Below are 12,925 nucleotides of genomic sequence, written 5' to 3'. Positions count from 1 at the left end.
AGCCTGCCACACATCTTGGCTGAATGATCATGATATCAACAGATATTTTGCTCCAACTTGCACAAAGAATTGAAGTAAAACATGGTATTTCACTTGCCCTTTTCATTCTTTAAAAGAGCAATTCTTAACTGGGACAAAATTATATTTTTAATCCCATTCATTCCAGGGCACATGGATTCACCAAATGCCACTCAACTAGAAGAGGCCCTGGGAGGAAAGCTCAAAGAGATCACACTATGCGGGGCCAGAAACACCCCAATTGTGTGGGAAGCTGCTACCAAGTCAACTCCCAGCTATTTGCCATGTGCTCCCCATGCTCCATGGTAGCAAGAGACTGGGGACCTTAGGAGAGACTGAGCGCCATTCCAGCATGTCAGCTATCACCTCAACCAGGGATAGAGGAAAGTCCTCACTGAGTCCAGGAAAGAGAATCTTTTATATTCTTCTATTCAGAGAGGACTGTCCTCCTGAATGCCTTACCACAAACACTAATGCCAGGACATGAAGTCCACTCAGGGGTGATCGGGACCACACCCATTGAGTGCAGCTACATATCATCCATCAGGCTACCTTCCCTGTTTGCAGGGAAGATAAGTCCCACCTTTTTGTCTTGCCATAATCTTTTTTCCTCAAGATCCTGGGTGGTGATATGGCTGAGGCTTCCCGCAGCAGACGTATAGATGGCCAGGTGATGACTTAGGGAAAGAAGTGAAAAGGGAGTCCCATTAGCTACCCTGATGAGGTAAGCTCCTTGGATCTGCAGGAACAGCTGTGGGGGAAAACCCAATAGCATATGGATTCAGGAGCTGCTATTATGAGCTGTGGAGTCAGTTATGAAAATTAATGGGCAGTAGATGTGTATTGCCTGGAGCCATCCACTTGCTGGTTTGATGCTTGTTCCAACTTTAATTGTGTTTTTTTGACTAAGACTGATAATGTCCTTGTATAAACCAATCTTTGTCAACAAACAGCAAATGAACATCCTGAACAGAAGTTGAAAGATCTCTGCCCAAAAGTTCCTGGGAGTGGGAGGGAAGAATAGAGAATGGTGTTCAAACCTGGCTACACCTTCTACAGATTTTGCTTCCCAGACTATGAAATTTGATTTCTGATACACCATTTGTGTCTCACCAAAATTAGAGCCAGTGAAACCCCATCAGGTCAAGGGTAAAATAGTGAACTACTAATAAGAAACCCAGTATAATACTCCTTATTTCCTTCTACATTGTCAACTCCTGACATACCAACATTCATGAACTATTTTTCTTCTAAATTGACAAGTCATTCAAACTTTAGTAAGAAAAAAAAATCAAATAGAACACAGTCAAGTCTAACACCATTTTAGCATAACAACACTTTTTAAGTGGATAATGACCTAACATTCCTCTGATCTATTTGACCAATGAACCATGAAATCATCCAGTCAAACTGTCACCCAGCCTGAATTTATATGCATAAAAGGCTTCATTCAAATGTTTGGTAGACACTACAAAAAGGAATATTTCTTCAAGTCTATCAATCTATAATGTGAACTTAAAAATAAGCATGAGGGGCTGGAGTGGTAGCATAGCGGTAGGGCATTTGCCTTGAACACAGCCGACCCCAATGGACCCAGGTTTAATCCCCAGAATTCCATATCATCCTCCAAGCCTGCCAGAAGCGATTTCTGAGCACAGAGCCAGGAGTAACCCTTGAGCACTATGGGTGTGGCCCAAAAACCAAAAAACTAATCATGAGTAGGATATGGTCTGATTATCATGACACCCTCATGTGAATATATCTTACAGAGTCTTTTCCTGAATTTGGGAACAGTTCCTCCCCAACCTTCCAGATTATAAGTATAACCTCAGAAACCTTATTAGTTCCTACCATAACCTTCTTCTTGTTGGGGCTTTCTGCACTGCCATTTGAGAGACCATTCTGAGAACCTGTCATCCACCAGAATGCCAAAATTCAAAAATAAGTGTGTTATATTGAGGAAATGCTACAAACAAAAAAATTCAGTTGTAAAGGAGAGACAATTAAAGGGTAAAAATCATAATGATGATTGTGATTAAATAAGGGAAACCAACCCATCAGAATAGAGTGGAATCAGGTAGAAAATTAAAACTAAGAAAGTCTCCATTTAGGACCAGTCTATGGTAGAAAGTTTGCCACAAGGAACAGGGGAGAACAGTTGAGATAGAGAAGGAACTACTGTGACAATAACTGAAAATGGTCACTCTGGACAATAAGAACTGGGTGCTGAAAGGAGACAAAGTGATATGCATAATACACCTTCAGTACTAATATTCAAAACTACAGTGTCTAAAAGGGAAAAGATGAACAAGAGAAAAATGAGAGATTGGGGTCTTCCCCAAATAATGTAATAAATGTAGAATGGTAGGTTGTACAACTACACTTTTCTGATTTCACTTTTCTGTTCTTGGCTTTAACTTCTGTACATAATATTTTCATCAGACTCACAGAAATTTGTAAGTTGTAAGCAATTCTACATGTAGACTAAAAATCACTTGATATTAGTTAATGAAATAACGCACTTTCTGAACATGGTAAATTCAAAGAATTATACTGTATTAAAATGATTTACTAAGGAATTCCAAGAGAACACAATTTCTAGTAAATTAGTATTAAGAATAATTGACAAAGGGGCCGGGAAGGTGGCGCTAGAGGTAAGGTGTCTGCCTTGCAAGCGCTAGCGTAGGACGGACCGCGGTTCGATTCCCCCGGTGTCCCATATGGTCCCCCAAGCCAGGGGCGATTTCTGAGCGCCTAGCCAGGAGTAACCTCTGAGCATCAAACGGGTGTGGCCCAAAAACCAAAAAAAAAAAAAAAAAAAGAATAATTGACATGGGGCCTGGAACATTGTTCACGGGAACAGCATGGGCTCTCCAAGTTTGAGGCCTGGGTTAGATTCCCAGCACCAAGAAAATGTTTCAAATAGTTGTCAATCCACTAAAATCTGGAATTTAATTTTATTTTGATGATTAGTATTTTAACAAAAATTTAGAAAGCAAATATTGCATCATTAGGCTGGCAATCTTTGTAGTTTCATTAAGTCATGTAGGGACTGGAGCAATATACAGCAGGTAGGGCACTTGATTTGAACATGACTGACCTGGGTTTGATCCCTAGTATCCTATATAATTCCCTATACCCCACCAGGTGTCATTCCTGAGCTCAGAGTTAGGAGTAATCCCCAAGAACTGCCAGGTGTTGCCCAAAACACTAAAAAAAGGGGGGGGGGGCTGGAAAGATATTGTAGTAGATAAGACTGTGGCCTTGCACATGGAGAACAATGATTTTGTCCCTGACATCATATATAGTTCCTGAGCACTGCCAGGAATAACCCCTAAACAAAGAGCAGGAGTAAACTCTGAGCACTGCTCGGTGTGCCCCCCCTCCAAGAAAAGTTTTTAAAAGTTATTCAAGAATTATAGAAGATAGTACAAGGCTTAATACATAGGGTTCACATCAATTCACTCTGCTTTAATTCCTAGTGCCAGTGGTCTCCCAAGCATCACCCAGGTACTGGGTGTAAGCATCTAAGCACTGCCAGGGTGTGTCCCTGGCACTATGGGGCTGTATCCTCAGAGCCTCACATTGCACCACCAGTGCTATTGATCTAAAAATCACTAGGTAGGATCCCTAAACCTCTATAATGACCCCTGAAGGTTCCCACCCCAAAACACAAAAAAGGGAAAAATCATTCTCAAGGGTTTGTGACATAAATGATGAGGCGCTTGCAAATTCCCTGTGTGTGTGAAATGGTGAGCAAAGATAAGGTAGAAGGCAGGGGGATTTTCCCAAAGCATTTTTAGTCCTCCGTGCATATCCATCTCATGTTGGGTGGGAGCAGTCACTCTTACCCTGCATCATCCTGGAAGCCTTCGAATTCGTCCCGCTGCTCTGCAAGGGTGGCTTCCAAGTCCAGGTAGGTGCCATTGTGGGAGAGCTGCAGTGTGCAGTCGTCCAGCTGCAAGATAAAGAGCCTGATCAGCTGCTGCTCTCAGATGGGGTCCTGCATGGATCAGTCACTGCACACTGACACTGCCCTATGTGTCTTTACACCGAGCGTTGTTCCCAAGCACAGACATCACTGGGAAAGGGTGTACACTTGCTGAGTAGCTTTGGAGGAAAATGCACGCTGAATGTGCAGGAAGGATCCCCTTTAGGAGAGCTGGGCTGGGGGGAGGAATGACTCTATGCCCCTGGACAAGTACCACTTTCGATTTGGAAAGGTTCAGGGGAAGTCAATCATCTGGGCAGTGGAAACCAAGGTCAGTGTGTCTTAAAAAAGTTCCCAACAGCAGAGACAAGAGTTGGTCAGAAAACAAGATGTTTCCCTTTGAAGACTTGTTTATTTATGACTATGGCTATAACCATATATATATATGGTTATATATATATAGATGTTCAGTAAACTTTTAAAAATAATTTATTTTATTATACTTTAGATAGATAGCAGTTATAATAGTGTTAACATTTAAGTTTTGAGTTAAGTAAAAAGTAAAATTTAAGTAAATTTAAGTAAAAAGGGACTTTAAGTAAAATGGGACTTTATCATCCCATTTTAGTACCATGTTACTATATCTTTACCATCACCGAAATGGCCCAAGTCTTCGACAACTGGCCCAGTATCACCTCCAGTCCTCTTCAAGTCCCCTCTTCCTTCCCATGGCTTGAAAATCTGACTTCTGCATTCCAAGGCCAAGGGCTTGTCATTGTTTAATGCTGTCTATTCCTTTGCCTTGTTTTGTTTTGACTATATTCCACAGATGAGTGAGAAGCTCACCTAGTATTTGTTCAATAAACATTTTTAACTCGAGGTCACAATTCCCCCATCACAATGGCAACATACCCAAGACACAAACAGGAGTGGGAGGGGGTGATAATATTAGGCCATTTTTCAAACAGCCTGATATTTAAAACATTTAACAGGGGCTGGAGTGATAGCACAGCAGTAGGGCATGCATTGCTTTGCTAACCTAGGATGGACCTAGATTCAATTCCTGGCACCCCAAATGGTCCCCAGAGCCTGCCAGAAACAATCTCTGAGTACAGATCCAGGAGTAAACCCTGAGTGCCACCGGGTGTGGCCCAACCCCCTCCCCACAAATAAATAAAAATAAAATATTTAACAAATATTTCCATGGTACTAATTATGTCTGGGCATAATTCCAACCATCTACACTTGATCTCACATCTATTCTTTTTGTTTTGTTTTGGTTTGGTTTTTGGGTCATACCCAGCGGCGCTCAGGGGTTACTCCTGGCTCTATGCTCAGAAATCGCTTCTGGCAGGCACAGGGAACTATATGGGATGCCGGGATTCAAACCTCCTTTGGTCCTGGGTTGGCTGCTTACAAGGCAAACACCCTACCGTTGTGCTATCTCTCTGGTCCTTGGATCTTTTTTTGAGGGGGGCCACACCCAGTGACACTCAGGGGTTATTCCTGGCTCTTTGCTCAGAAATCACTCCTGGCTTGGGGGACCATATGAGATACCAGGGATCGAACCAAGTTCCATCCTAGATCAGCCGCCTGCAAGGCAAATGCCCTACTGCTGCAATATTGCCCCGGCCCCCTCACATCTATTCTTATGAAAGATTTTGGTTATCCCCATTTCACAAATGAGGAAACTCAGTTACTTGCTGAACATAACATCTGGAAAATAGTACAATTGGGTTTTAGATTCACATTCTCTCAATTTATGTTCTCTGCATTCTCTCTAGGCCCACAGACTTACAGAGGATGGGAGAATATATTGCATGAAAATGTAAGTGTGTGTTATCTGAGTGTTTTGAAGTGGCCAAGGCAATGCCAAAGGCTTGTCACTCCATCTCTTTTACTCCTGGGAAGAGAGACCAAACTCTGAACTAAATTAGGCTCTTGTAACTGACCACTCATCAATGGGATATGGAGAAGGGTGAAGAAGATGACCCTCAGGCCTGCCTCGATATAAAAAATACAGAGCCTAGAACCTGCCAAGGTCCAGACAGATGGAGTGTGGATTCCCACAAGACTGCTGCCAGCATCCATTGTCCCACAACAGCATGGGATTGTATTTAAATTATCAATGCATTCAAAAAGACAGGACAATCCTTTTACTAAAGATTAAAATGAGTAAATCTAGATGTAGTAAATCACATATGACAAGGCTACCTCTGCACTCTGGGTCTTCTTCAAAAAATGACAGCAGGCTAGAGGAATGTGGAGGCAACTGTGTGGCTACTTTTTGTGTGTGTGTGGTTTTTGGGTCACACCCGGCAGTGCTCAGGGGTTATTCCTGACTCCAGGCTCAGAAATTGCTCCTGGCAGGCACGGGGGACCAGATGGGATGCCAGGATTCGAACAGATGACCTCCTGCATGAAAGGCAAACGCCTTACCTCCATGCTATCTCTTCGGCCCCCTTTAAGCCATCTAGAAAAATGCCTGAGAATCCTCCCACTAGAAGAGAGTTTCAAACGTAATTAGTTTCTTCTAATAGAAATGCTTTGCTTCTTATCTTCAACAAAAGTGCAGACTCATCTTATCTCTAGTCAGCATATTACAGGCTACGGATTCTTGTAGCAATCCTACAGCTCCTCAGTACTGATTATCCACAACAGAATGAAAGGAATTTGTCCTTTATTATTTGTAAGAAACGCCTAGTGAAATCATTTGAAGGGGTTACCTATTTGATTCACTTATTTCGTTCAAAAATAACAAACCACTCCTCACAACATCTAAGATGTGTGTTGAGTACAGCATTCTTGACTGGCATTTGCGAGATCAGAGAAAGTGTTTAAACCCAGGACTCACATGGGCCCAGGTCCCTGCACTATCATCAGTACACCCTGAGTGGTGTGGTATGGGTGTGGAGTGAACACACAGGAAAGCTGCCTCCTCTGGCCTGTAGAAGAAACAAACAGGAGGGAGTTCCTGCTGTAGGTGGTTCCTGGCCCAGGGTTCTCCTCCAGAATGAAATCAGACGTTATCATCCCATTGGTAGAATGATCATTTCCATAGGTGGAAAATTCCTTTAGAAATGGGACTGCTCCTGAGTAACTGGGACCATATGTAAAGCTGTAACCATGGCAGTTCACCCTTGCTATTAATGCCAACTGACCTTATAAAGTCCTAGTGCTTACTTGCTCTGTTATGTTGATAGTGTCAACACTTTGCTTATTTTTAATCCAACAGACTAGAAAAAAAGGGATAATGAAGGCCCTATAAGCATACTAATTTCTTTTGCCTCAGCCCCAGGAAACACTGAAGGTGAGAGAAAAGAAGCTTTTAAATAGAGTTTCTGTTTCTCCACCATTGCCATTCAAGCCTTTTGGAGACATTGATCCATCCAAGCTCTGCCCAGTCATAGAATTGCCTGAAAGTGAGAAATCTGTTGTGAGTGGTGTTCAGCAGAATGATCTGAGGGTCAGTACCTTCACCTTGAGAGTGGACCTGCAACAAAATGTGTAGTCATGCGCAGTCTACGCATTTTAACCCCACAGACCCAAGAGCTTTAAGTAGTTTCAAAAGTATATATAGCTATAAAATGTAAGAAAAACAACTAGGAAAGATATTTTGAGTTATTTATGGCATTTTTCTTATTTCATTTTTTTTTATTCCTGAGTGTAGAGTCAGGAGTAACCTCTGAGCATCACCAGGTGTGACCATCCCTCCAAAAAAAGCAAAGTGGGAAGGAGGGCTGATGTGGAGAGGTACACCATGATTTTTTGTTGTTGTTTTTAGGCCACACCCAGCAGTACTCAGGGCTTACTCCTGGCTCTGTGCTCAGGGATGGGTTTACAAGCCATATTGGGGGCAGGAGATCAAACTCAGTTCAGTCATGTGCAAGGCAAATGCCCTACCCACTATCCTAGCCCATCCACCATAATTTTTCTTTATTTAAACATCTTGATGACATATATGATTGTGATTAGGTTTCGGTCATGTAAAGAACACCCCCATCACCAGTGCAACATTCCCACCACCAATGTCCCAAATCTCCCTCCATCCCAATCCACCCCACCTGTACTCCAGACAGGCTTTCCAGTTCCCTCATTCATTCACATGCTTATGGTAGTTCTCTGTGTAGTTATTTCTATAGCTGCACTCACCACTCTTTGTGGTGAGCTTCATGAAGTGGGCTGGAAGTTCCAGCCCTCCTCTCATTGTCTCTTATTTCATTTTATAGAGGCCACATCTAGGGGTTCCTGGGAGCCTCCAGGGTCTCTATCAGGTTGTGCTAGTGGCCCACACAGTACCAGGGATTAAAGTCAGTATCTACATCCAAGCACTTAAGCTATATTCCACTTTAGCCATAACCTAGCTCCTTTATTGTTAGCATAACTTATTAGATTACACATTTATGTCATTTTGCTTTTAATAAGAGCAGCTCATTTGCATCATTCCTGATCATTTCTCTAACAGCCATTTCGAGCCACCTGGGCCAGATCCAGCATTCACATCTTCTGGCCTCCCAGTTCATAAACTTGAGGCTCCTGAAGTGGAGATACATTGTAGGAAGTGGATGATATATGAGAAGCTTCTTCTGGCCACTCACTCCTCAGGATCCCTATCCAATTCTCATCTTCTCCTTAGTGGAGGTGAAGCTAACTAGATGAACAGTAGAAACCTGTTTTCAGTGGCAGCAGAGGCTCCTCTCTTGCTAGCCTAAACCATTTCCACCCCAGATGTCCAAGTTTATGCTTAGGACACCCAGTTTCAACATATTCACAGCCTAACCTCACAATCTTCCCAGCCTTTTCCCAACAGAGTCCCAACCTTAGCACAACTGCCTGGTTTGGTCTCTCTTCCTCACACTCAGAGCATCTAAATAACTAACATTTCCATAGTCTACTGTTTTAAAAAAAGTGTATCTCCTGCAAATCAAAACAACGATGAGATACCACCTCACACCACAGAGAATGGCACATATCACAAAGAATGAGAATAAACAGTGTTGGCGGGGATGTGGAGAGAAAGGAACTCTTATCCACTGCTGGTGGGAATGCCATCTAGTTCAACCTTTATGGAAAGCAATGTGGAGATTCCTCCAAAAACTGGAAATCGAGCTCCCATATGATCCAGCTATACCACTCCTAGGAATATACCCTAGGAACACAAAAATACAATACAAAAACCCCTTCTATATACCTATATTCATTGCAGCACTATTTACCATAGAAAGACTCTGGAAACAACCAAGATGCCCTTCAACAGACGAATGGCTAAAGAAACTGTGGTACATATACACAATGGAATATTATGCAGCTGTCAGGAGAGATGAAGTCATGAAATTTTCCTATACATGGATGTACACGAAATCTATTATGCTGAGTGAAATAAGTCAGAGAGAGAGAGAAAAACACAGAATGGTCTCACTCATCTATGGGTTTTAAGAAAAATGAAAGACATTCTTGCAATAATAATTTTCAGACACAAAAGAGAAAAGAGCCGGAAGTTCCAGCTCACCTCAGGAAGCTCAACACAAAGAGTGATGGGTTTAGTTAGAGAAATAACTACATTTTGAACTGTCCTAATAATGAGAATGTATGAGGGAAATGGAGAGCCTGTTTAGAGTACAGGCGGGGGTCGGTGGGGAGGAGGGATATTTGGAACATTGGTGATGGGAATGTTGCACTGGTGATGGGTGGTGTTCTTTACATGACTGAAACCCAAACACAATCATGTATGTAATCAAGGTGTTTAAATAAAATATTAAAAAAAAGTGTATCTCCAAACTGGGTCCCACAAAACACATACATGTTCCTCCCCTCAAAGATTGCTTTACTTAATATGTAGGAGAAATCCATAGAGCTATCAGAATATGTAACAGCTCATCCTTGGCTGCATTCCTTAATGCTCTACAACCAGACCCTGCCAATACCCGAGCATCCCCCAAGAACTGTCTTCATCCACCTTCTAGACTAGGAGAAAGGCCACCTTTAGTTCCCAAGCCAGAGTTCTCACCCTGCCCCCCTAATTAGCTGCTGGACAATTTGTGCAAGTAACTTCTTCAGTTCAAACACAAAAGATGAGCATCAGCTTTGTAGTCCTTTAGGCAGTATATGTGGCAGAGAGGATACCCTTTGAGCGCCAGAGGGGCAAATGCATCAGTAAAGATCCCAACAGGGCTGAAGAACCAACAGGCTGGACTAGAGAGCATTTGACAGGCTAAGCACATACTTTACATGCTCTGGGCTTAATCCCTAGCACCACATGGTCCTCTAAGTATTGCCCAGAGTAACTTTGAACACAGAGCTGTGAGTAGCCACTGAACTCTGCCAATTATGGCCCCAAGACAAAAACAAAAGAAACCCACATACTGCCTACTCCATTGAAACCTAGCAAGGGCCTGCCAGCTCACTGCTTCCAAACCAAGTGAGAGTCATATTTAAACCATCACGAGCTGAGGAATAGAAAAAATGGACTTCCTTTCTGGACTGATATCCTGGAATAGAACTGTCCCCTCAATATTTGGGAAAATTGGCTCTAGGAATCACTTTTCCCAACAAAAAGATTGATTGCCCTAAATGAATTTTCTTGATTGAGGTGGCAGGCTTGGGGAACCATATGGAATGCCAAGGATCGAACCTGGGTCCATCCCGGGTCAGCTGCATGGAAGGCAAATGCCTACCGCTGTGTTATCACTCCAGCCCCCAATGAATTTTCTTGAATCTTGTATGCCATCACTAAAAACAGTCATTAAAGAACACAGCCACCATGAGAAGAGGTAGGAGTAGGAGTTCATCCCAATCCGCCCATTGGAAAGGTCTAGAAGGAACTCTCCCAAGTTTGACAAGCAGAGTTTGCAGATACCTCCCAGCCTGACCAGTTCCTGACTGGGATCCTCAATTTTTACTAACACAGAGGCAACCTGATCCTCTCCTTTGGCCTCCTATGTCAAATGTCTTCCCGGATGACTTCAGGGCCCTGGAATTTCCTGACTCCAACAATTTTCATGTCAACCCCGATCCCCTGGCAGCATGTCGCCTGAGTTCCTTTCTTGGCTCGAGTTTGGTGGACAGGACATGGCCGGGCACTTCAGGACATAAGACAAAGCAGGGAGCCATGTGGGAAGATAACATTACAGGACTGTAATAGAAGTGCAGTGCGAAGGAAGTGGAGGGGCCAGACAGCGGCGCTGCAGGATGATTTCCTATCAAGTTGCAGCCTGGAAGCCTGTGGCCAGGACTGGGGGGCTGGGTAGGAGTGCAGAAAAGGGAGCGATCAGGATGCACATGCAGGATCCTTCCAAATGCCTTGGGATTTTGTGCCATTCGGCCTGGGTCAAAACCAACCATAGAAATGAGCCCTTGAGCTTTGGAGAGGGATATAGCCCCTCTGCTCCCTGCAGACAGGTTACACAAGGTCACTGAGGTTCTTTCCATGCTCCTACCAAGGGGGGTGGAGTACACATACAAAAAGAAAGGGCAGAGTCACCATGCTGGAAAAAGGAAAACATCTGAAACCAGGCTGATGTCACGTCTCGATTTATAGATTCTTTTTTTTTTTTTTTTTTTTTTTTTGGTTTTTGGGCCACACCCGGTAACGCTCAGGGGTTACTCCTGGCTATGCGCTCAGAAGTCGCTCCTGGCTTGGGGGACCATATGGGACGCCGGGGGATCGAACCGCGGTCCGTCTCCTAGGCTAGCGCAGGTAAGGCAGGCACCTTACCTCCAGCGCCACCGCCCGGCCCCCGATTTATAGATTCTTTTCTTTCCTTAATCCGAGGAAGTGGCATGTTACTGGGGCAGCTTAATGATTATCTGGACTTGGCAGCCTGTTCACAGTAATACAGTGTCTGGGCAATAAAATCGGTGTGTAACCCTGAAATAGATTTTCACAGAACTTTCCATAAATATACACCAGGGCTATTCTTTAAGCTAATTATGGTAACGGCTCATAAGTGCGAAAATATATGCTGACTCTTAAGAGAGGAAAAACACACACACACACAAAAGAAAAACTCAGATAAATGCCACTTGCTTATGTCATTTAATTGGTTCCACCTGTCCGAGCATTCACACCGCTTGCATGAGGATTCCACAGCTCCTTCCATCAAAAGGGTCTATGTCTTCCCTACTACTGGTCTCTGCATTTTGGCCAATGAAGTAGCAGATGTGACATAGCAGAGACTTGAAACCTCCTTGTCACAGGGTCTATCCCCTTTTGTTGTTCCTGGATCCCTGCCTCGACATAAAGAAGCCCGGGTTAGCCAGGCTCCAGGGTGCCGGGTTGCCCCTGCTGCCAATGCCAACAGCTTGCCAACTACCACTCACTGAATCAGGCAGTCTGGATCATGAAGCCTCCAGATGACCCACCGGCTAATGACACATGAGGGACAGCCCTTCAGCTATCAGCCAGCCCTGCTGAAACTAGAACTGCCAGCTCAAGCGTACACTTGTGTCTCAAGCTTGGACGTTGGTTGCTTCAAGTCAGTCTCCAAGTCCCATTGGCTACCAATTTGAAATTTCCACCCAAAATAAACAATAAGCCCTTAGGGGTTTACACTCACCACACTCAGTGCCTGGATGAATAGGGGTGCACACTTCACCCCGTCAAAGTTCCTGTTAAACTTGAAACTGCCTGTTTCAAGCAAGAACACCAACATGCTTGTCCTCAGTGGCTGCAGAGCATGAACTAGCACCTGCCTTCACTCTAGCACCAGCAAGGGGGTACAGCCCACTGAGATTCACTCCCAAAATAAGGTAACAGAAGGATAAAGCTATACTTGTGGCTGCAAGCCACTGAGTGTGTTCCATCATCTCCTCACCCTTCACATACAAAAAATGCTCTTTCAAAGACAGAAACTAACAAAATAGCAACTACAAGCATTGGTCCTTCTGACCACACCTGGTCACACTGATCAGAACCTCAGGAGCAGTGGTGCAAAAGAAATAGCTTAGTCAGTCCATCTGCTTCCACTCCCCCAAAAA

At 43.7% G+C, this 12,925-nt stretch overlaps 2 protein-coding genes across 4 annotated transcripts in view; one reads left to right on the top strand and one right to left on the bottom strand.

The window, feature by feature from the left end:
- RPRD1A (regulation of nuclear pre-mRNA domain containing 1A) overlaps positions 1-12,925 on the top strand; it is a 1,137,547-nt gene that overhangs the window by 832,346 nt on the left and 292,276 nt on the right. The gene's annotated exons all lie outside the window — the stretch shown is intronic.
- Positions 1-12,925, bottom strand: part of FHOD3 (formin homology 2 domain containing 3) — a 514,974-nt gene that overhangs the window by 441,919 nt on the left and 60,130 nt on the right. For both annotated transcript variants that reach the window (XM_049769642.1, XM_049769643.1), the window contains exon 2: positions 3,870-3,976. In XM_049769642.1, the coding sequence (XP_049625599.1) occupies positions 3,870-3,976 (107 nt within the window). The remainder of the gene's footprint in view (positions 1-3,869; positions 3,977-12,925) is intronic.

The sequence above is a fragment of the Suncus etruscus genome, chromosome 3 (assembly GCF_024139225.1).
Source record: "Suncus etruscus isolate mSunEtr1 chromosome 3, mSunEtr1.pri.cur, whole genome shotgun sequence".
NCBI lineage: Eukaryota > Metazoa > Chordata > Mammalia > Eulipotyphla > Soricidae > Suncus > Suncus etruscus.
Note: the sequence above shows the minus strand (reverse complement) of the source record. Positions and strands in the feature narration are given on the sequence as shown.